The 21113-nt window shown below is 50.3% G+C and overlaps 1 protein-coding gene across 1 annotated transcript; it reads right to left on the reverse strand.

Moving 5' to 3' along the window:
• Positions 1–250: 250 nt before the first annotated feature.
• atp2a1l (ATPase sarcoplasmic/endoplasmic reticulum Ca2+ transporting 1, like) lies at positions 251–20043 on the reverse strand. The gene is made up of 24 exons (XM_056296594.1): positions 19779–20043; positions 18752–18769; positions 18154–18236; positions 15174–15278; positions 14421–14559; positions 13271–13351; positions 11220–11305; positions 10192–10489; positions 9619–9785; positions 9391–9479; positions 8882–8984; positions 8225–8356; positions 7820–7936; positions 7374–7592; positions 7153–7264; positions 6736–6959; positions 6131–6351; positions 5677–5879; positions 4949–5034; positions 4721–4854; positions 4387–4504; positions 2992–3109; positions 2627–2667; positions 251–563 (listed from the first exon to the last, which is right to left on the reverse strand). The coding sequence occupies exons 1-23, from the start codon at positions 19894–19896 to the stop codon at positions 2663–2665; spliced, it is 2976 nt and encodes a 991-aa protein (XP_056152569.1). The 5' UTR covers positions 19897–20043; the 3' UTR covers positions 251–563; positions 2627–2662.
• Positions 20044–21113: the final 1070 nt, after the last annotated feature.

Genomic DNA, 21113 nt, shown 5'->3' on the forward strand with positions numbered 1-21113 from the left:
TAAAGATATACTACACAATTCAGTCAGTTTTTTACTGTCAGTCATCACTTTATTGCAAATTATCACGTAAACGATAAATAAGACCTAGAGTGTGGAAGTGAATGGACGTTTCCATCCACATACTGGCACCTATATCGGTGTATGACGTCAAACTAAGACCGCACACCGGTCAACGCATGAGAATCTTCTTCCCAGAGTCAAACACATGGAAATGAACAGGAGACACAAAAACACAACAGCTGAGAATCTCCAAGTTTAACAAAAAACCACTTTTAATACATACTTTATTTCTTAGAATAAAATCTTAAATATCTGAATATTTTATTGGGAAGGACAATTCCTTCCATCTCTATCAAATCTCCTTCCTCATACGGTTAGTTTTTATGTCGATTTTTGACTCGTTTTATTGGTTTTTTTTATGGGTTTTCCTTTATTTTCTCCTCTCTTTACTACTGGTTGGCTCACTAGAGCTCCCTTCATTGGTTGTGATCTTCTTCATCTCCTCTTCTGTCTCCCCAACTCTTAAGATCTTGTTCCTCTACGTCTCTATTTGCATTCTGTACCTGGTTTAAAATGAAAGAAAGAGAGGGGAAAAGATTACATGACAGTCCAAACAGGGTTTTTGATGAGCTGAGTTTCCTTTATCGTGTGACACGGGAAACACTTAAGTTGTCTTTGTGAACAAAAATGTATTAAAAATGTATTCATAACTGTGATCAATGTATAAAAAAAAGTGTTCAAATGTATCACATTTACCAAACTCAACTCGACTGGTAAAACTGATTAAACCTAAGATTACATGTTGGCTCACAGTGAACCTAATCTTAACATGAAATTCGAAGTACAAAAGGACAAACAGAGCTTGGTCCTGTGGAAACCTTGGAGCTCTATAAAATTAACCATATAGAAATTAAGTAGAACTGTGTGTAAACAAATCATTTCTACTGACAGATGGAGGAGACAGGGAACATAAGACACAGACAGTACAATTCAGCCAGAAATACAGGAGACAGCATTGACAGTGAGCGGAGTCCTTCACCGATAACAGGCTGTATCTCATACACACACACACACACACACACACACACACACTCTCTCTCTCTCTCTCTCTCTCTCTCTCTCTCTCTCTCTCTCTCTCTCTCTCTCAAAACACTCAAGAAGGCCCAGAAACACACAAACTTACCTCACACACCCTCCAAAATCAGACACAGACACGTTCTAACACATGCGCTAATACATTGCTAACTGGTACGCTAACAGGAAGCTGACATATGGCAACATGGAGGGAACATACCTGCTAACAAACAGCTAATATATTTGATAATACAGAGCTGACATATATGCTAACATGTATGCTAACATACACTGATGAGCCAAAACATTATGGCATCTTACAGGTGAACCGAATAACGATCATCTCCGAACAAGGGCACGCGTCAAAGTCTGGGTAGATTAGATGGTGAGCGAACAATCAATTGTCATAGTCAACATGTTGGATGCCGGAGAAATGGGCAGGCGTATGTAAAGTCCTGAGTGACTTTGACAACGATCAAATTGCCATGGCCGAACGACTGGGTCAGAGCATCTCTGAAACGCCAAGACTTGTGGGGTGCTCCTGGTCAGCAGTGGTGAATACCTACCAACAGTGGTCTGAGGAGGGGAAAAACCACAAACCAGTGAACAGGATGTTGAGCGCCCTAGGCTCGTCAATGCGCGAGGACAACGAAGGCTATCCCGTCTGGTCCAAACCCAAAGAAGGTCTACTGTGGCACAAGTCACAGAAAATTGTAATGATGTTTACGGGAGGAATGTGACACAACAAACACCCTGCTGCGTATGGGGCTGAGTAGCAGCAGACCAGTCAGAGTGCCCATGATGACGCCTGGCCACTGTCGTAAGCGCCTAAATTGGGCACGTGAATGTTGGGGCTGGACTTTGGAGCAGTGAGAGGAGGTTGGCTGGTCCGATTAGTTCCATTTTCTTTTAGATCACAAGGATGGCCTTGTATGTGTGCACCAATTACCTGGGGAAGTGATGGCACCAGGATGGAAAGACGACAAGCCGGTGGAGGGAGTGTGATGTTTTGGGCAGTTCTACTGTGAAACACTGGCTAAACATCATTGCAGACCAGGTACACCCCTTCATGGCAAAGGTCGTCCCTGATGGCGGTGGCCTCTTACCAGGATAATGTGCCCTGCCACACCGCACTCATTGTTCAGCAATGGTTTGAGGAACATGATTAAGTGCTCGAGGTGTCGCCCTGGCCTCCAAATTCTCCAGAACTCAATTCTATCGCACATCAGTGGGATGTGCTGGACCGACACGTCCGATCCACCTCACAGTTTACAGGACTTGAAGGATCTGCTGCTAATGTTTTGGTGCCAGGTGCCACAAGACACCTCCGGGGGTGTTGTAGAGTCTATTTCTCGGCGGGTCGGCGCTGTTTTGGTGGCACACGGAGGACCAATGGCACGCTAGGCAGGTGGTCATAATTTGTTGGCTCATCAGTGTATACGCTGATATAGAACTAACGGGAAACTAACATAAACACTTAACACTGAGCTACAATAGTCGCTAACACAGAGCTGACGCAGAACTGGCCGCTAAGCTAACAGGTGACAAGTACCTTGCTTTAGTTACAGGCTAATGGTGGAAGGTGGATTTAATCTGGAAATAAGAAGAGAGGGTCAGTGAGTTAATGAGGGAGGGTAACAGGGTTACATGGAGACAAATGAATCAAAACTGAATTAATCAATTATATCGCGTTAAATGATGAGAACAAAGAATGAATTAGCAAGATTAGGGTGGAGCTTCGAAGAGGAATTAAAAAGACTCTTTAAACCAGTTTTTACAACATTCATTAATAAGAATAAGGGTGTTAGCAGTCTCTCTTTGACGGCTCTGGGATTAATTTAGTTTTCTGAGGGTAATGGCTGTCAGGGAGGCCAGCGGGTTATTCTGGGGGACGTGAAGGTGCTTTAGGTGACTTACACTCGATGTAGTTGCGGGCTACGAACTTGAGAACCTCATCAATCAAGATGACGGGGAAGGAGAGCTTCAGGACCATCATCCATTGCTCAAAGGAGAGGTGAGTCAGCTTGAAGATCATCTGGGGAGAGGAGAGGAGGAGGGGGGGCGGAGTCAGTATCTCAAACACATTAACTGAGAAGAAGAAAACAGAAAACAAAACACACAAAAACAAAAAAGCCCCACCACTTCTAAAGAAAATGCTGTCGTGAGGTGTAGACGTACTGCACCATAACCAAACTGGCTCACATCCCCAAAACAGCTACATGCCTTTGAGCAAGGCACTGAAACCCACAACTTGGTCACTCGCTGCGTATCTTTAAATTGAGGAATTGATGATGCTGGCTGTTCAAATACCCCCCCTCCCATGTGTGTTAACTAGTACAATTATTTATGCATTTATATCTGGAGACCATCCCAGCACATTCATTAGATGGAAGGCAGGGAGACTCCTCGGCTCCCTGGACGGACCACCTGTCCATCACGGGGTCCAGGTCGCTGGTCCATCACAGGGTCCACACACACATGGTTCCTCCTACACTATTGATATCCAATGGCAGTTTCGAGTCTTCATTTCACCTGACATGCCCGTCTTTAGACAACGAGAGGAAAACCTCATAGTCCACTCAGAGGGACTGGGATCAAACCCGGGGCCCTCTTGCTGTGAAGCAATGCTAAACTTAAGCCACCCAAATCTAGCTACTCGTCCTCTCATGCCTAGTCCACAAGTACACAGGTATTTTTGAAAACGGAAAGTTTCTTTCTTTCTTAATAAATAAATAAATAAATAATCCCCTCCACACAAGCACTGTTTTCAAAAAAACTCCGTCCAAATGAAAACGCAAACACACAGCGGAGGCACTGTCAAGAGGATGCCCCACCAACAGGCGGCGATACAACCCTACCCTAACAATGTGACCTAATTATGCAGCAGCCACCTCCGTAGCACATTCTGACGCCTCGGTTCCTCCGTACAAGTGCAGGTGTAAGTGCAACTGTACAGTTATGTGTAAACACAAAAAGTCCTGCTATCAAAGTCAGAACCAGCGCTATTTAGGCCGCGTCTGCCATAGCACAAAACGTCGCCCCTTGTGCAGACGGGAGGTAACAGCCCCACACTGTGGGAGTTTCCCAACATCCTCGCCCTGGAAGAAGTTTTCCGAAAGGTCCGTTTTCAGCGACCTAAAATGCGTGTGGACGTAAGGCCAAAACGCGCAGAAAAAGCTACGCGTCAAAAAGTCCCCGTGTTGGTGTGGACGAGGCCTCGGCGGCTGGAGACACCGAGCGGATGTTGACGTGAGTGGGAGTCGCGGCGAATTGCCGACGAGAGCTGTGGTGTGTTGCTGCGCTCGGACTTACGGGCAGAGGGTCGACATAGATGATGATGAAGTGGAGGGACATGGACAGGGTCATGGCGGACAGCAGCCACATGTTGCTCCAGGGGGGCATGCGAACCAGAGACTGATTCTCAGACAAGCTGGAATGGAGAAGTCAGATTTATCTTAAAACCACCACCGCCGACAAGGGATTTTATTTTTTCAATTTGCTGTCAATGAAAACTGTGAGATGGAAATATATTCGAGAGAACGAAGAAGCTAGGGGGAGTCGGCGCTCTCCTCAGGGCAACTGGTCGTCACAGTCACCGTACAGAACAGCACTGAATACAAGCCCTGGATGTGAATGAGCACTTCACCTGTTGAGGGCGTTGCACATCTCAATGGTGACCAGTACGGACAGGGCCATGGTCATGGGTGGGGAAGCCTCAAAGATCTCACAGTCGATTCCAGTGAAGTCCTCGTTCTCATCGTGGCACTTCATGAAGTGGGACTGAGGGGGTGGGGGAGGGGGTGGAGGGATAGAAGGTTAAGTTAAAACTTGCCTGAGTGTGTGTGTGTGTGTGTGTGTGTGTGTTGGGACCTACCAGCTGATGGTAAGTGACACCGGGTCCTGTGGAATCGTAGAGGAACCACCAGGCGGCAGCACCGACTGTAGCAGCACCGACGTATCCTGTCAGGGAAACACACCAGTCCCGGGTCAGACTGGTCTTTACCAAGGCGACACCTCTGCAACAACACTGCCACAGCAACAAGGGCGTCAAGGGTCAAATCGGGGTCATTTAGTTAGAACAGGGAATCCGCAAGTGTGGTGCGGCTGAGGGGGTGTGGCTTGTGCGTAACCTTTTTTTTTGCAATTCGCTGAATCTTTCTGCAGGGTCGTTTCGGTTTCGTTCAAATACGAGAGTGAGAGCCCTTGAACATTTTGTCATGTGTGCTCTGAATATTTGTGCACAGTTAAACTTGATACCTTGGGGACCTTGAGGATTTGGAGGTGCAGCGACCCAGCTGAGATGTAGAAGGGGGTGCACTGCCTTAACATTTTGGGAACCGCTGAATCCTGTGTACCGGTTTACTGTCTAGACTTTAACGGCTTACTGGACTGCAGAAAGCCGTGTTCTACTGATACCATCTGTTCTTCGCTATAAAGTAAACCATCTGAGAAGATAAGAGCTGTCGCATTATTTCCCTTTAACAGCGAACCGTCTTGCTCTTGCGGAGGGAATGAATCAAAATCGACTCCCAGGTCGCTCACGTCGTATTAAGAGAGAAGACCAAACTGCACCTCAGCGTCAAACCCGCTGATCCTACTCACCACCAATAGCCATGTATCTGAAGAAGAGCCAGCCAGAGATGAGGGGCTCCTTGGGGGAGCGGGGGGCCCTGCCCATGATGTCCAAGTCAGGGGGGTTGAAGCCCAGGGCAGTGGCGGGCAGACCGTCAGTGACCAGGTTGACCCACAGCAGCTGGACAGGGATCAGAGCCTCGGGCAGACCCAGGGCAGCGGTCAGGAAGATACTGAGAGGAGGAACACAGGAAGGGTTAAGGTGAGAATCAGACTGTGATGTCAGGGGGCAATGATGAGCATTCTTACTTCTGGCTGGTTGTGCTTGTGGTGTGACTGGCCAGCCATGCACACTTGCATATATGCTCTACATCAGCCAACCTGTCACCTGTCGCCAGCGGGAGAGTTCCTCTCGAATAACGCCGTCTTAAATGTGCCGGACAAGCATCCTAAACTGTACTTAGCCAATGCTGCATTAACTCACCAGACGACCTCACCGACATTTGAGGAGATCAGGTAACGGATGAACTGCTTCATGTTGTTGTAGATGGCTCTGCCTTCCTCAACCGCAGCCACAATGGAGGAGAAGTTGTCGTCAGCCAGGACCATTTCAGAGGCAGACTTGGCAACGGCAGTGCCAGAGCCCATGGCGATGCCAATCTCGGCCTTCTTCAGGGCGGGGGCATCATTCACACCATCTCCGGTCTGCGTGGGGGAGGGAGAAGGTCGGTACCGGCTCTGACCGTGCTAGCGGCGGTTTGTTTGAGGAAATACTGCGCATGAACGGTCTCATCTCAAAACGTTATGTTCGCGTTCGGTCCGGATGAAGGTAACGTTTATGACCCAGCGGCGTTGAAATCTACGGGATCTAATCTGAAGAAACGCTAACCGTTTTGTCGGCAAATAACTAATATTAGCTCCATTATCATTTCAATCAGTCACTTCTGTCAAACGGTGAAGAACTTTTTCAAAGCAACACCCCCCCCTCCCCCCACCTTGCACATCCAAGTGATCTTGGCGACTGCGAAAGACCTGAGGGTGACAAAGTCACGCGTCACAAGTCCGTCTACGCCGCCCTTTCCCACTCACCATGGCGGTGATGTCGTCACAACCCTGCAGGAACTCAACGATCTTGGACTTGTGGGAAGGCTCCACGCGGGCGAAGCAGTGGGCTCTGCGCACAGCCTCGGGCTGCTCGTGGGCGGGCAGGTCATCGAACTCGCGGCCAGTGTAGGCCTTGCCAGTCACGTCCTCATCCTCAGTGAAGATGCCAATACGACGGCAGATAGCGATGGCGGTTCCCTTGTTGTCGCCTGGGGAGGGGAGAGAGAGCGAGCAGCTCAGCGGGGCTGGAATGAAACAAACCTACTTCATCTTTCTATGTATCGTCCGTCGTTCTATCCACCCCTCTTCGATATATGTGTTAGTCACCTACGTCAAACATCTGCCGGGACATAGCTAGGTGAGCTGGTTTTGTCCTGGGAGATGTAGCAAGAGCAAACTAACCAGTGATCATGATGACGCGGATTCCAGCATCTCTGCACAGCTCGATGGAGCCAGAGACCTCCTTGCGGGGGGGATCCAGCATACCCACGCAGCCAACGAAGGTCATGTCAGTCTGAGGAGGAGGAGGAGGAGGACAGGTTAAGACCCAGTCGTTTCCATCTACATAATAAAGTCTGCCAATTAAGCTGCGCTGTCAGAGGGCTAATGTCTTCGAGCCTCACCTCGTAGTCAACGAACTTGGTGGAGTCTTCAAGGTTCATCTCTGCAGGCTTAAGGGGGCTGTCACGGGTGGCCAGGGCCAGGCAACGCAGGGTGTCGCGGCCGGTACCCCAGTCCTTGATCACGGACAAGATCTTATCCTTGATGGCATTGGTCAGGGGCACGCGGGTGGTGCCAACGCGGACGTAGGCACACCTGTCAATCACACCCTCGGGGGCACCCTACGGGATAAAGGACCGAGCCATCAAACATCATTAAGGTATCGCACAGTTTTGTTTTTTTGGTGTGAAAATGCAACACATTGGGGGTGGGTGGGTGGGGGTGGGGGTGGGGGTGGGTGGGGGTGATTGGAGAAGAGAATGTCTGTGTTTTCACGGCACTTTGAAGGCCTTGGGTTCTTTGAGCTTCGTCGCTGAGAGACGGTTTAGGTGCTGTGGGAGAAACTCACCTTCACAAACATCTTAGCGCCACCGTCTCCCTTGGCGGGGGTGCAGTACACAGACATGGACTTCCTGTCACGGGAGAACTCCAGGGTGAAGTTCTTCTTCATCAGCTGCTTGATGACCTGTTGGGACGCACACACAGAGCGCAACGTTGGCGGGGTCAACCGCATATCCGCAGCACGGCTTGGTAAAGACTACATGGGTTAGTACAGCGGTGTTCAACCCACTTCTCTGGGGGCGGAGTACTTCCGGTTTTCTAATCCGCCAGCTAGTTTAAAATGGGTCTGTCGTCTGGTATACCAACAGGCGAACCTGTGCAACTACCTGGCAGAACCCCAAACCCGGTAACACGGTGGTTTCCAGAGTGCCCGACCGAGGTCAGAGGTCAGAGGTCGGTGCAGCAGACTTACTGAGCAGCAGGCGTTGGCTCTCTCGATCTTGGACAGGTTCTTCACGCTGGAGTTGAACACGTTCATCTTCTCAACCAGGCAGCACAGGGCGGTCTCGGTGGCCTCACCCACCTTCTCGTAGATCTTCTTAGACTAGTGAACAGGGAAGGGGGGGGAAAAAAAAGGATGATGAAGGTAAACCAGGAAGCCTCACCTTGTGATCGGGAAGCACCCGTCACTGAAATCCTGTTTAAACCCGTCGCGGTGAAGGGTCTTTGTATCCGGGAGACTCTTTTTTTGGGGGGGTCCCCATACTAAAGTGACATCTTGATCATTACTAATTCACTAGTAATTAAGTTTTGTTACTTAGAATATGTTCCCCATACTAAAGTGTTACCGTAAACACTGTAATTTCATTTTGTCCTAATTTCCAGATTTTTCTAGTTTCAGCTTAACCTCTTGTGTCATATTCTTTAGCTTTGTGAGGTTGAACTGCTGCCCGCGCATTTCATTGCCAGCAATGTTGTTGAGCATTTGACAAATAAAACAACTTGAAACGCGGTGGCCATGCGGCGACCTGATCTCTCAGACATTTACTAAAATCTATTCCTCTTCTTACGGACCATTTTCTTTTTAAAAAAAAAATGTCTTCTTTTCATTTCAGAACACGGACCCTACCTCGTTGTAGTCCAGAGAGGAGTCGTTGCAGAGGGCGCAGATGGTGGCAAGCTCAACAAGGCCATCGTAGGTGCTGCAGTTGGTCTTGGCGCCTCCCTGGGAGCTGGGGGATGAAGAGGGAATGGAATGAAAGGGTGGAAACAAAAGGAAGGAGTAACGGACCAAGGAAGTTAATTTCGCATAGCCCGCCTAAATCTCCCTTGCTCGGCTCAGTTTGCTGTGAGATATTGGTCTGGGAACGTCTCACTGGGATTCGATCGCACCCCGGCAGCTGGAATGCAAACCGATCATTGACGCCATGGGGCATATGAATGAGGACCAGTGAGCAGCGCAACCACTGTTGTTTTCCAAACACAGTGACTCACTGACTGTCATCATCTAAACCCTTCCCGTAGTTTACAGATTGAGGTGAGCCCCGAACCCAAATTCCTACTGAGCCTCGCCAAACTACAGCGAGCGAAGCAACGTTTGCGGCCTAGCGGACGGTCGGGCATAAAAAGGGAACTTACACCTCGCCTTCAGGGGTGTACTTGGATCCGGAGATATCGAAGGCATCAAGGTCAACGTGGTCGCCTTCGGCATGCTTGATGATAAACATCTGTGCAGCAAGAAGAGAAAACGTTCAGTTGTCTGCGTGTCACAAGAGACAATGTACTTTCGCCAGAAGACAAACGGAGCGATGAAGGGAGGTCTCCCAGCCACATCTGTAGGGGAGCCTTTTTCAAACGGGAACCCACCTTGGTCACACACATCTGGTTGGTGGTGAGGGTGCCGGTCTTGTCGGAGCAGATGACGGAGGTGCAACCTAGGGTCTCCACAGAGGGCAAGCTTCTGACAATGGCGTTCTTCTTGGCCATACGGCGGGTGCCCAGGGCCAGACAGGTGGTGATGACAGCGGGAAGACCTGAGAGAGTTTAGAGGAAAAACACCGTGAACTTAACGAACACCGCATTATTCAGCAACCCTCTTTAGGCGTTTAAGGCCTCTCTATGGTCATTTAGTAAGGGGAGGTAGGATATATACAAGGCTCAGCGTTTTGGGTTTTTGTTTTTCAAAGCCATCCAGCATGCCGAATTTCGCCACAAGAGGACACTGTTACATAACCTCACATGAACAGGAACCACTTTTGGATCCGTGGAAACATAAAATCCGGGTGAAAATCTGGGTATTTTTCAGTGAAAATCGGTAAAAACCGAGGGAGGGGGGCATGACACGGTAAAGGCCCGATGCCAGGCCCAAACACTAGGATCACACATGAGGTAAAGTCAAACCACCAGGACTACCCCTCCTTCCCTGTTTCTGAGCCTCACCCTCGGGGATGGCAGCCACAGCCAGGGCCACGGCAATCTTGAAATAGTAGACAGCGCCACGGATCCAGGATCCGCCATGGACGGGGTCGTTGAAGTGTCCGATGTTGATGGCCCAGACAGCGACGCAAATGAGGGTGATGACCTTGGACAGCTGCTCGCCGAACTCGTCCAGCTTGGCCTGGAGAGGAGTCTTCTCCTGCTCAGTGGCGGCCATCTGGTCACGGATTTTACCGATCTCAGTGCCGACGCCAGTGGCTACAGCAATACCGACGGCTTTGCCAGCAGCGATGTTGGTACCCTGAGGAGGAAATCAAGCAAAGGGCCAGGAATCAGAGCACAAATCTCAAACAGCATTGCTCTTTTTTTCGCCGGGTAATATTTTTTCTCACGCGCATGGCATTTCACTGTTGTCTACTTTCACAAAATCTACAGGGCATAAAGTGACTATAAAGTAGATTATCTATGTTAAGAGGGAAAAGAAGTGAAGAAACTTTCTTTTTTTGGATTTTTCTCCCCTTTTTTCTCCCCAATTCTACTTGGCCAGTTACCCCACCCCTCTGCCGATCCAGGGAGGGCTGCAGACTACCACATGCCTCCTCCCATACATGTGGAGTCGCCAGACGCTTCTTTTCACCTGACAGTGAGGAGTTTCACCAGGGGTCGTAGCGCATGGGAGGATCACGCTATCCCCCCCCAAACAGGTGCCCCCGACCGAACAGAGGAGGCGCTAGTGCAGCGACCAGGACATATACCCACATCCGGCTTCGCACCCACAGACATGGCCAATTGTGTCTTTAGGGATGCCCGACCAAGCCGGAGGTAACACGGGGATTCGAACTGGCAATCTCCATGTTGGTAGGTAACGGAATAGACCGCCACATCACCCGGATGCCCAGAAGAAGTGAAGAAACTTAAGGGGTTTTGCGGGCATGAGCAATGGTGGACAGGAGAGGAGAGGCTGGAGAAAAACTACTAGAAATTCCTTAGAGGGGAAGGAGCATAGCCGTGAAGACAGAGGAGAAACTTACAGAGAACAGCATGTTCTTCTTGTCCTGGTTGACGGCTCTGGGGTCAGGGACAGCATCGGTGTGCTTGATGACACTGACAGACTCACCTGCAGGAACAAAGGAATTGAACGGGAAGTTAACCGGGAGCCAAAAGAATGTGAACTTGACGTGACATGGGGTACAAACAGGCTTGCTCCTCTTACTCCACATATAACTTGAAGTAGCTTTCGGTTTCTGTGAGGAGTCAACGAATTAATAAATGGTAGAGGTAGATTTAAAGGCCCAAATCAAGAGCCCCGAATACCCCCCTAAGCTCAGCCAGAGGGAAAATGGCAGCAAAGAACGTGTTTTCAAGTGCCATTCCTATATTTACTCTATTTTTGAAGGCTAATAAGCTCACCAGTAAGGATGGACTGGTCTAGTTAAACAGGGATGTTAGCTCACCAGTAAGGATGGACTGGTCTAGTTAAACAGGGATGTTAGCTCACCAGTAAGGATGGACTGGTCTAGTTAAACAGGAATGTTAGCTCACCAGTAAGGATGGACTGGTCTAGTTAAACAGGGATGTTAGCTCACCAGTAAGGATGGACCGGTCTAGTTAAACAGGGATGTTAGCTCACCAGTAAGGATTTACTGGCCTGGTTAAACAGGGATGTTAGCTCACCAGTAAGCGTGAACTGGTCTAGTTAAACAGGGATGTTAGCTCACCAGTAAGGATGGACTGATCTAGTTAAACAGGGACGTTAGCTCACCAGTAAGGATGGACTGGTCTAGTTAAACAGGGACGTTAGCTCACCAGTAAGGACGGACTGGTCTAGTTAAACAGGGACGTTAGCTCACCAGTAAGGATGGACTGGTCTAGTTAAACAGGGACGTTAGCTCACCAGTAAGGATTTACTGGCCTGGTTAAACATGGATGTTAGCTCACCAGTAAGGATGGACTGGTCTAGTTAAACAGGGACGTTAGCTCACCAGTAAGGATGGACTGGTCTAGTTAAACAGGGACGTTAGCTCACCAGTAAGGATGGACTGGTCTAGTTAAACAGGGACGTTAGCTCACCAGTAAGGATTTACTGGCCTGGTTAAACAGGGATGTTAGCTCACCAGTAAGGACGGACTGGTCTAGTTAAACAGGAACATTAGCTCACCAGTAAGGATGGACTGGTCTAGTTAAACAGGGATGTTAGCTCAACAGTAAGGATGGACTGGTCTAGTTAAACAGGGATGTTAGCTCATCAGTAAGGATGGACTGGCCTGGTTAAACAGGGATGTTAGCTCATCAGTAAGGATGGGCTGGTCTAGTTAAACAGGGATGTTAGCTCTCCAGTAAGGATTTACTGGCCTGGTTAAACAGGGATGTTAGCTCACCAGTAAGGACGGACTGGTCTAGTTAAACAGGGACGTTAGCTCACCAGTAAGGATGGACTGGTCTAGTTAAACAGGGACGTTAGCTCACCAGTAAGGATGGACTGGTCTAGTTAAACAGGGACGTTAGCTCACCAGTAAGGATTTACTGGCCTGGTTAAACAGGGATGTTAGCTCACCAGTAAGGACGGACTGGTCTAGTTAAACAGGAACATTAGCTCACCAGTAAGGATGGACTGGTCTAGTTGTACAGGGATGTTAGCTCAACAGTAAGGATGGACTGGTCTAGTTAAACAGGGATGTTAGCTCACCAGTAAGGATGGACTGGCCTGGTTAAACAGGGATGTTAGCTCATCAGTAAGGATGGGCTGGTCTAGTTAAACAGGGATGTTAGCTCACCAGTAAGGATTTACTGGCCTGGTTAAACAGGGATGTTAGCTCACCAGTAAGGATGGACTGGTCTAGTTAAACAGGGATGTTAACTCACCAGTAAGGATGGACTGGTCTAGTTAAACAGGGACGTTAGCTCACCAGTAAGGACGGACTGGTCTAGTTAAACAGGGATGTTAGCTCACCAGTAAGGATTTACTGGCCTGGTTAAACAGGGATGTTAGCTCACCAGTAAGCGTGAGCTGGTCTAGTTAAACAGGAATGTTAGCTAACCAGTAAGGATGGACTGGTCTAGTTAAACAGGGACGTTAGCTCACCAGTAAGGATGGACTGGTCAACACGGAGGGTGGTGGACTTGATGGAAACAAGCCTGATGTCAGCGGGAACTTTGTCACCAACTGTAGGAATCAGAGAGATGACATTCAAATAAATTCTTCTCATCACTATATATAAATCATATTCATAAAAACATTAATCACATACCCAGCTAACGTGACTACTAATATCTGTCTGAGGGGTGCATTTGGTGAGAAAAGGTTTTTATGCAGACTTATGTTTCTGAAAAAGGAGTGTTCACTCTTGTAGTGTTTCCTATATTTGGTATGGGAGTATATGTGTATATTATGAATATTTCTTATTCTATTTATAATTTGATGTATTTTACATCTGTTCTTAAGTAAAGTGCATTGCAATGAATTCTATATATAAAATGTGCAACATCAATAAGCTCGACTGATCAATCGATTGATTGATTGATTGATGTTTTGCTTCCTTGGCAACCAAATCGACGTGATCATCATACATGATTAAATTGTTTTTATTTCACTCAAAAGAACAAAAGGGGAAAGTTTCTCGTGGGAAAATAGGTGGAACAATATTTCCGATAAATGTCTGCAGGGCGGGTAAACTTCCTGGATTCCACGATGGAGCGGAGCCTAAACTGACACAAATACCAGCAACTCACGACGAAGCACGAGGAGGAGTAGGGTGGCAAGCAACAGGTGTGGGTTGATAAATGAAGATGGGTGGGGAGGGCTGGGGGGGTGGGGGGCAGATGCTAGAGAGAGTATTTATACCCAGGATTCTGTTTTCGCTCCGTCAGCATGTTTTGGCAGTAGTGCCAGCCTCCCCCCCCTTGCCTTGCCTTTTGGGGATGACTCCCCCCCAACCCCCACCCCCATAGCCCCTGTCAATATCCTCTGCACTTCCTAATACGATGATAACATCCATTGTCCTTTTAAAGAGACATTTTAGATCACCGAGGATACCGGCTGATATGGACGTCTTGCTGCTGTCGGGGCTTTGGAAGAGTCCCCACAAATGGAGGGAAAACGGTCAGCCGAGGTCACGCAGAACCTGTTTTTGCGGTCGTCTGAGTAAACTTGAGCCACGACGTGCAAAGCCAAGGGCTGTTCCCGCAGCGTTTGGACGAGCTGAGAAGTTAAAAACCGGGAGGGAGCCTCTTACCAGACACCTCCACAACGTCTCCGGGGACAATCTCTCTGGCCTTGATCCTCTGCACGCTCTTTCTGTCAGCACGGTAAACTTTGCCCATCTCAGGCTCGTACTCCTTCAGAGCCTCGATGGCGCTCTCGGCGTTACGCTCCTGCGGGACACAACAAGGAGACACAAGTGCCATCGGTTTACTGCCATTACAACAGCTCGACCCATACAAGACTCCGGAAGCACAGTGGACAATCCCAGCGGTTCCCAAAATGAGCTAAACGGACATTTAGAATACAGTTCATCAGGGCCTTTGGAGTGAACTGGCATGTTCGACCTAGTGGCTCATCGAGTCCCAAGTAGACTTCTCCACGACCGGCAGTGAGAACAGGTCTCTCTCTCTCTCAGCCACCACTTCAGCGGGCCAAATCATTCCAAGTGATCTTTAACTAGCCAGTAACTGTTATGTGGTTGGCAGTAAGCGATACAGAACTATGGCTGAAAGACTCCTGATATGATCAGAGAGACGGGAGGTGGGGGGTTTCGGACACGTCTGAAACGTGGCCGAGCTGCCCCCCGTTCGTTCCGTGTGCAGGAACGCTCCTGTTTTGCTCTCCGAGCGATACCAGTTTCTATTGAGTAACGCTTCTGGCGAGATGAGCGGTAACCCAAGCCGCTCATCTCATTCTGGCACGGCGAGGGGGTGGGTGGGTGGGTGGGGGTGGGGGTGGGGGTATGTGCTTGTTGCTCAACGTGTTTGTCCCCCCCATGACTGACCTGCCACACGCCAACAACAGCGTTGGCGATGAGGATGAGAAGGATGACGAAGGGTTCCACGAAGGCGGTGACGGTCTCCTCGCCTTCCTCAAACCAGGCCAGCACCTGCGGGCCAGACAAAAACATGGCTGTAAGCTTCAACCCTGCAGCAGCAGTTCCCCCTCCCCCCCCCCCCCGGGTTAAGACCGTGTGTGAAACAGTGAAGGCAAGAGAAAGACGACCCCCCCGACGCTGTCGTGCAGCAGCTGTTTTGGTGGTTTCTGAGCAGCGTACGCTTGTTTTGACCGCCGGTGTGGTCGCGAGGTCCAGCGTCTCGGTGTGATTGAATAGCGGAGAACCCATAAAAAGAGGCTGGCTTAGTGAATCTGATACGCCGCTTGTTCTTCTTATAGCAACACACACCATGGGTCACCGTGTTTTCCTCACACCTCCAAGCCCATTTCTGCTCTTCACCACCTGCATCGGTATTGTGTCGGTGGTCGCGTATTGTTTTACAGTGTGTGTGCTGGTGTGTGTCTGTGTGTGTGCTGGTGTGTGTCTGTGTGTGTGCTGGTGTGTGTCTGTGTGTGTGCTGGTGTGTGTCTGTGTGCTGGTGTGTGTCTGTATGTGTGCTGGTGTGTGTCTGTATGTGTGCTGGTGTGTATCTGTATGTGTGCTGGTGTGTATCTGTGTGTGTGCTGGTGTGTGTCTGTGTGTGCGCTGGTGTGTGTTTGGGTGTGTGTTGGTGTGTGTCTGGGTATGTGCTGGTGCGTGTCTGTGTTAGTGTGTGTCTGTGTGTGCTGGTGTGTGTCTGTGTGTGTGCTGGTGTGTGTCTGTATGTGTGCTGGTGTGTGTTTGGGTGTGTGTTGGTGTGTGTCTGGGTGTGTGCTGGTGTGTGTCTGTGCTGGTGTGTGTCTGTGTGTATGCTGGTGTGTGTCTGTGTTGGTGTGTGTCTGTGTGTGTTTTGGTGTGTGTCTATATGTGTGCTGGTGTGTGTCTGTGTGTGTGCTGGTGTGTGTCTCTATGTGTGCTGGTGTGTGTCTGTGTGTATGCTGGTGTGTGTCTGTGTTGGTGTGTGTCTGTGTGTGTTCTGGTGTGTGTCTATATGTGTGCTGGTGTGTGTCTGTGTGTGTGCTGGTGTATGTCTGTGTGTGTGCTGGTGTGTGTCTGTATGTGTGCGTCTGTTTTGGTGTGTGTCTGTGTGTGTGCTGGTGTGTGTCTGGGTGTTTGCTGGTGTGTGTCTGTTTTGGTGTGTGTCTGTGTGTGCTGGTGTGTGTCTGTGTGTGTGCTGGTGTGTGTCTGGATGTGTGCTGGTGTGTGTCTGTGTTGGTGTGTATCTGTGTGTGTGCTGGTGTGTGTCTGGATGTGTGCTGGTGTGCGTCTGGATGTGTGCTGGTGTGTATCTGTGTGTGTTCTGGTGTGTGTCTGTGTGTGTTCTGGTGTGTATCTGTGTGTGTTCTGGTGTGTGTCTGGATGTGTGCTTGTGTGTCTGTATGTGTGCTGGTGTGTGTCTGTGTGTGTGCTGGTGTGTGTCTGTATGTGTGCTGGTGTGTGTGTGTGTGTTGGTGTGTATCTGTGTGTGTGCTGGTGTGTGTCTGTGTCGGTGTGTATCTGTGTGTGTTCTGGTGTGTATCTGTGTGTGTTCTGGTGTGTGTCTGGATGTGTGCTGGTGTGTGTCTGTGTGTGTGCTGGTGTGTGTCTGGGTGTTTGCTGGTGCGTTTCTGTTTTGGTGTGTGTCTGTGTGTGTTCTGGTGTGTGCTGGTGTGTGTCTGTGTGTGTGCTGGTGTGTGTGTACTGTCTCTTCCCAGGCCTGCTGTTCTACATCCAGACTGTCAGCGCCTGGGTTTTTGTTGTACTGCTCAGCGCTTTGTGTTGTCTCTGGCGGTGTACGTACGGCGTTGGTCTGTTCCCACACTGAGTAAGTGTGGTGGAGAGGAAGATGGCGTCTCTGGGGGACGGTAAGAAACGCGACGTAACTGAACACAAGTGAGAGGAAAGAAACCGTTGAGGTTTGTCTTCGTGTCGGCGACGTTATAAAAGCCTTCTGGACCTGACTAGAACCTTTTGCTGTCGCGGGACTTTTTTTTGAAAAACTCTCAACTTCCTTCGCGCCCTTTCTGGACCACTTCTCCGCAGCGAGCGTTCCCGCTGCTGCGGCGCCGACCGTCTGATCCGCCCGTCTAATCGCCGACGGGATATTAGTGCCGTACGCCGTGGCGTGATTGCATAATCCCTATTAATTTGATCCCTGCGTCCCATAATCCCTTGCTCCTGTCCACTTCAGTCTTCTCCCCCTCTTTCTGTGGAAGCCCCTCGTTCCTTCCTTCAGTCATGACCTTTCCCGAAGGATTCGGTTTCTCTTGACGGCTTGAGGCATTCTTAAAATAAACCCCAAGCCCCCTACGCTGCCCTGACCCCCGGCACCCCCTCGCTGCTCGATATTCGCCTTCTAAGGCCATCAGGACAGCTGCCTGAAGACTGGAAAAGACACCTCCTACTGCCCCTCTCCGTCTTACACCCCCATCCCAAGTTACCCCCCCCCTCAGATACCCGCAGGGGTGGGGGTGGGGGTGGTGGTGGGGATGAGAATTTGTTTGACAAAGTGACAAGACAGGAGTCATCAGGTTGAGCGATGTACTCTCGCTAGCTGCAGGGTCAAGGCTAAATGAAGGCGACTGAGACTCCCGGGGAAGGACCGACCGGTCCTCCTTGTGTCGTTTTCACCTTGTGAAAGTCAACCCCAGAAAGGGAAAAGGGTTTTTTTGACCCGCACACCTGACCGGATGAGCCTGTTCTGGGGAAGAGGGTTTATCGGGGTGAATTGCCGAGTTCCTACGGAGGGAACCGGCTTTGCGCGTAATGGCGGTGTTCTGGTTGGGTTCCTAGAGACGTGTCGCAACGCCTCAGCCGACCGGCCTTCCCCTACTGTCGAGCGTCTCCTGACAGAGACAACTTCGGAGAATACGCCGACAACACCAACATGATTTGAAAAGAAACTTACAAAAGAGATGCAGGCAGCCAGAAGCAGAATCCTGACCAGCAAGTCCTCAAACTGCTCGACGACCAGCTCCCAGATGGTCTTACCTGCGGAAGACAGGCGGGCGGGACAAGCAAAACCGGTTAACATCTATCGTTAAGCAACAAAATCGACTAAACTGTCACCCAAACTGTGAACACAGTGACCCTATATGGCGAGTGACAGGTCAGCGGCCTGCTGGGGTCAGTTTCCATACTGTTGTATGTGTCTCTGTCGCGGTGGGATGGCGAGCGCTCGAAGGGCTCGAGCTGCAGTGGGTACTTCCCATGATCAGCAGCCTCCGTGGGTTCGCGAGGATGCTCCGTTACCAATTACATGTGGGATTATTGTGGAGTTTAGAGATTAGGTCACACCGGGCCGGACATTTCCCAATTAAAATGCTGCCATTGTTTGTGGCTCGATAGGTTTAGCGGAGGCGGACGCGGGGGCCAGTTCGCCGTGGCCCCCGCGTCGGCTGTTTCTAAAGCCCCTCCGGGTCCCCAGGACCAATCAGAGCAAAGCGTTTCATCTGTCTGCGTGTGTGTGTTTGTGTTGGTGGGTAAACATGTAAACAAACACTTACCCTCCTCAGCAGGCAGCTCTGTGGGTCAGAAGTGGGAGGGACGACGGGGAGGCGGGGGGTGGGGGGGGGCAGGGGAGGGGAGGGGAGGGGGAAACAGAGAGTAGAGAACCGTTAGCAAACAAGGTCAATATCAAGAATGGCCAGATGAGGAACATTTGAAGTTTGAAGCGGAGGGACGGCGGGTGGAGGTGTTGTTTTCTCCGCCCTTCGGCGCAACGCGAAGTCACGCGCGCGTGGGCGCGCTAGCAAACACGGGAACAGAAATCCGCTTTCGTTCACGGCAAAACGTTTGATAAAACCGTATTTGATGCCACCGCCGCAAGGCGTGGGTCTGACTCGCCCGCCCGACAAGGCCGGTAAATACCCGGCCTCTGAAAGTGACCCTCAATTCAGCATGAGTAGGAACGTAAACAACCAGCTCCTCTTTCTGTGTGGCAAAAGAAGACAAAAGCAGCGTTATTGTTGACGATGGCAACCCAAGATCGCGTTCACGCTTCTGAACTGTAATACTATGATCCGGTGTCTGGCATCTGGCACCTCATCCTCCCCCCCCCCCCGATCTGCTATTGATTAGTGATCTTATTCTCAATGATTTAGCCATGAGCCATCTAAGGGCCTCCCTCTTTCTAACCAACCTAAAATTATCCAGCCCTCCTGTTAGCGCCCGCCCCAACGTATTACCCCAGGAAGCTTCTTCAGCCATCACCTGTCTCTCTCCCTCTCTAGCCATCTTCTCGGCTGTCTTTAAATAGCTCTCCAAAGCCCTCAAAGTCTCCGCTTCCCGGTGTCTCTGCCTTTCTACCAGCTGTTGCAGCGCCTCTCTGAACACACATCGGCGTCTAAACCAGAAACTAGCCCGGCTGACTGCTGGAGTCGGGCCGGATCACGCTCTGCCATTCCACCGGACATTCACATCTCTCTGCAGCTGTAGGGGGAAAGGAGTCAGTCTAGTTGCCTTATCTGCCCCCCCCTCCCACCACCACCACCACCACCTCCTGCCCCCACCCTGGTATCCTCCCGCTCTCACCATTGTAGCCGAACTTGGTGAGATTCTTCTTGAACTGGTCAATGGTGAGGCCTGTGTTCTCATTCACCCCAAAGTGGGCCAGGCACTCCGCCGAGCTCTTGGCGTGTGCGTTCTCCATCCTACTGTGGATAGTGGCGTGGCCGTCTATCCGCGTCTAGCCCTGCACGCTTTGCCTCTCTGCACGTCTCTGCAGGTTTAACCCTTGGTCCACCACCCTTTCCTAGAAGTGTGACACCCTCCAATTCAGGAGTCCTGGACTGACAGAAAGAGCGAATAGGCCCCTGCATGCTGAGGGTTTTATACCCCCTTGAGAAGTATGATTGGCGCATGCCCCTCCAACGCCCCGCCTCCAGAATTCCAGCATGGGAAACATGGGGGAGTGAGGGCAGAGCTGTGGGTGGAGCCACGGGGAGGTGAGACGGTAGACTTGGACAGGAACCGAGGCCTGAGCTTAGGAAGGAGGTGATGCAGGGTGGTGGAGATGAGGGGGCATACGAGGGAGGAAGGAGGAGAGTGGAGTGTGGGGGGGGGGTAGCATGGATGAAAATGGGATCTGTTTTTGGAACATGCATGGTCAGTGGAATAAGGAGAGGGGAGAAGGTGAGAGAGTGAGACAGAAGATCGTCCGGAGGGGCGGAGGGGGGGGGGGAGTTTTGAGTGACGGCTCAACTGGTCGCTGCTGAGGAGGAGGGCAGAGCCAGGGAGAGTGAGAGAATGAAGGAGAGAACGAGGGAGAGGTGGCGGAAGGTTAATTTGGTACGAGCTTTAGCTGGGTGTAGTTTTTTTGATGGTTACGTGGTCAGTCAGGGCAACCATGTTGATGCATGAGCTTCACAAGCACTGAGAACAGAAACCAAAGTTCAGACCAGTCCAGGAACCTCTGGACAAAAGTCCAGCAGAATCCAGTAAGCAGCATTACTCCAGTCCACCATAACTGGTGTTTAAGACAGGTTTATGTGGGGAAAGCCCTGGTCTTCCCCGAGAGCAACTTAACGCAAAAACACACACATGCAGGCAAAAGTAATGATGCTGAACTTCCATAAACAACAGAAACGAGTTGGGAAATGTAGTGGGAGTGCTGGAGGAGACCGGAGAAGAAAACGAGGTTGTGTTTGTGAGGAGAGAGGCGATATGGAAGGAGAGAGTGAGCGTGGAGAGGAGAGGAGAGGAGGAGTGATGGCAGGACAGCAGAAATGTCCAGCAGAGAGCCGGCGAGTCAATCCATCATGGCACAGAGTAGAAACCACGGCAGCAGACAGACGGATCAAATTTTATCTCTTGTATTTATGAGGAGGAGAAGGCAGTTTGGAAATATGGCCCTGCTTAAGTAGGGGT

The sequence above is a fragment of the Lampris incognitus genome, chromosome 17 (assembly GCF_029633865.1).
Source record: "Lampris incognitus isolate fLamInc1 chromosome 17, fLamInc1.hap2, whole genome shotgun sequence".
In the NCBI taxonomy this organism is placed as follows: domain Eukaryota; kingdom Metazoa; phylum Chordata; class Actinopteri; order Lampriformes; family Lampridae; genus Lampris; species Lampris incognitus.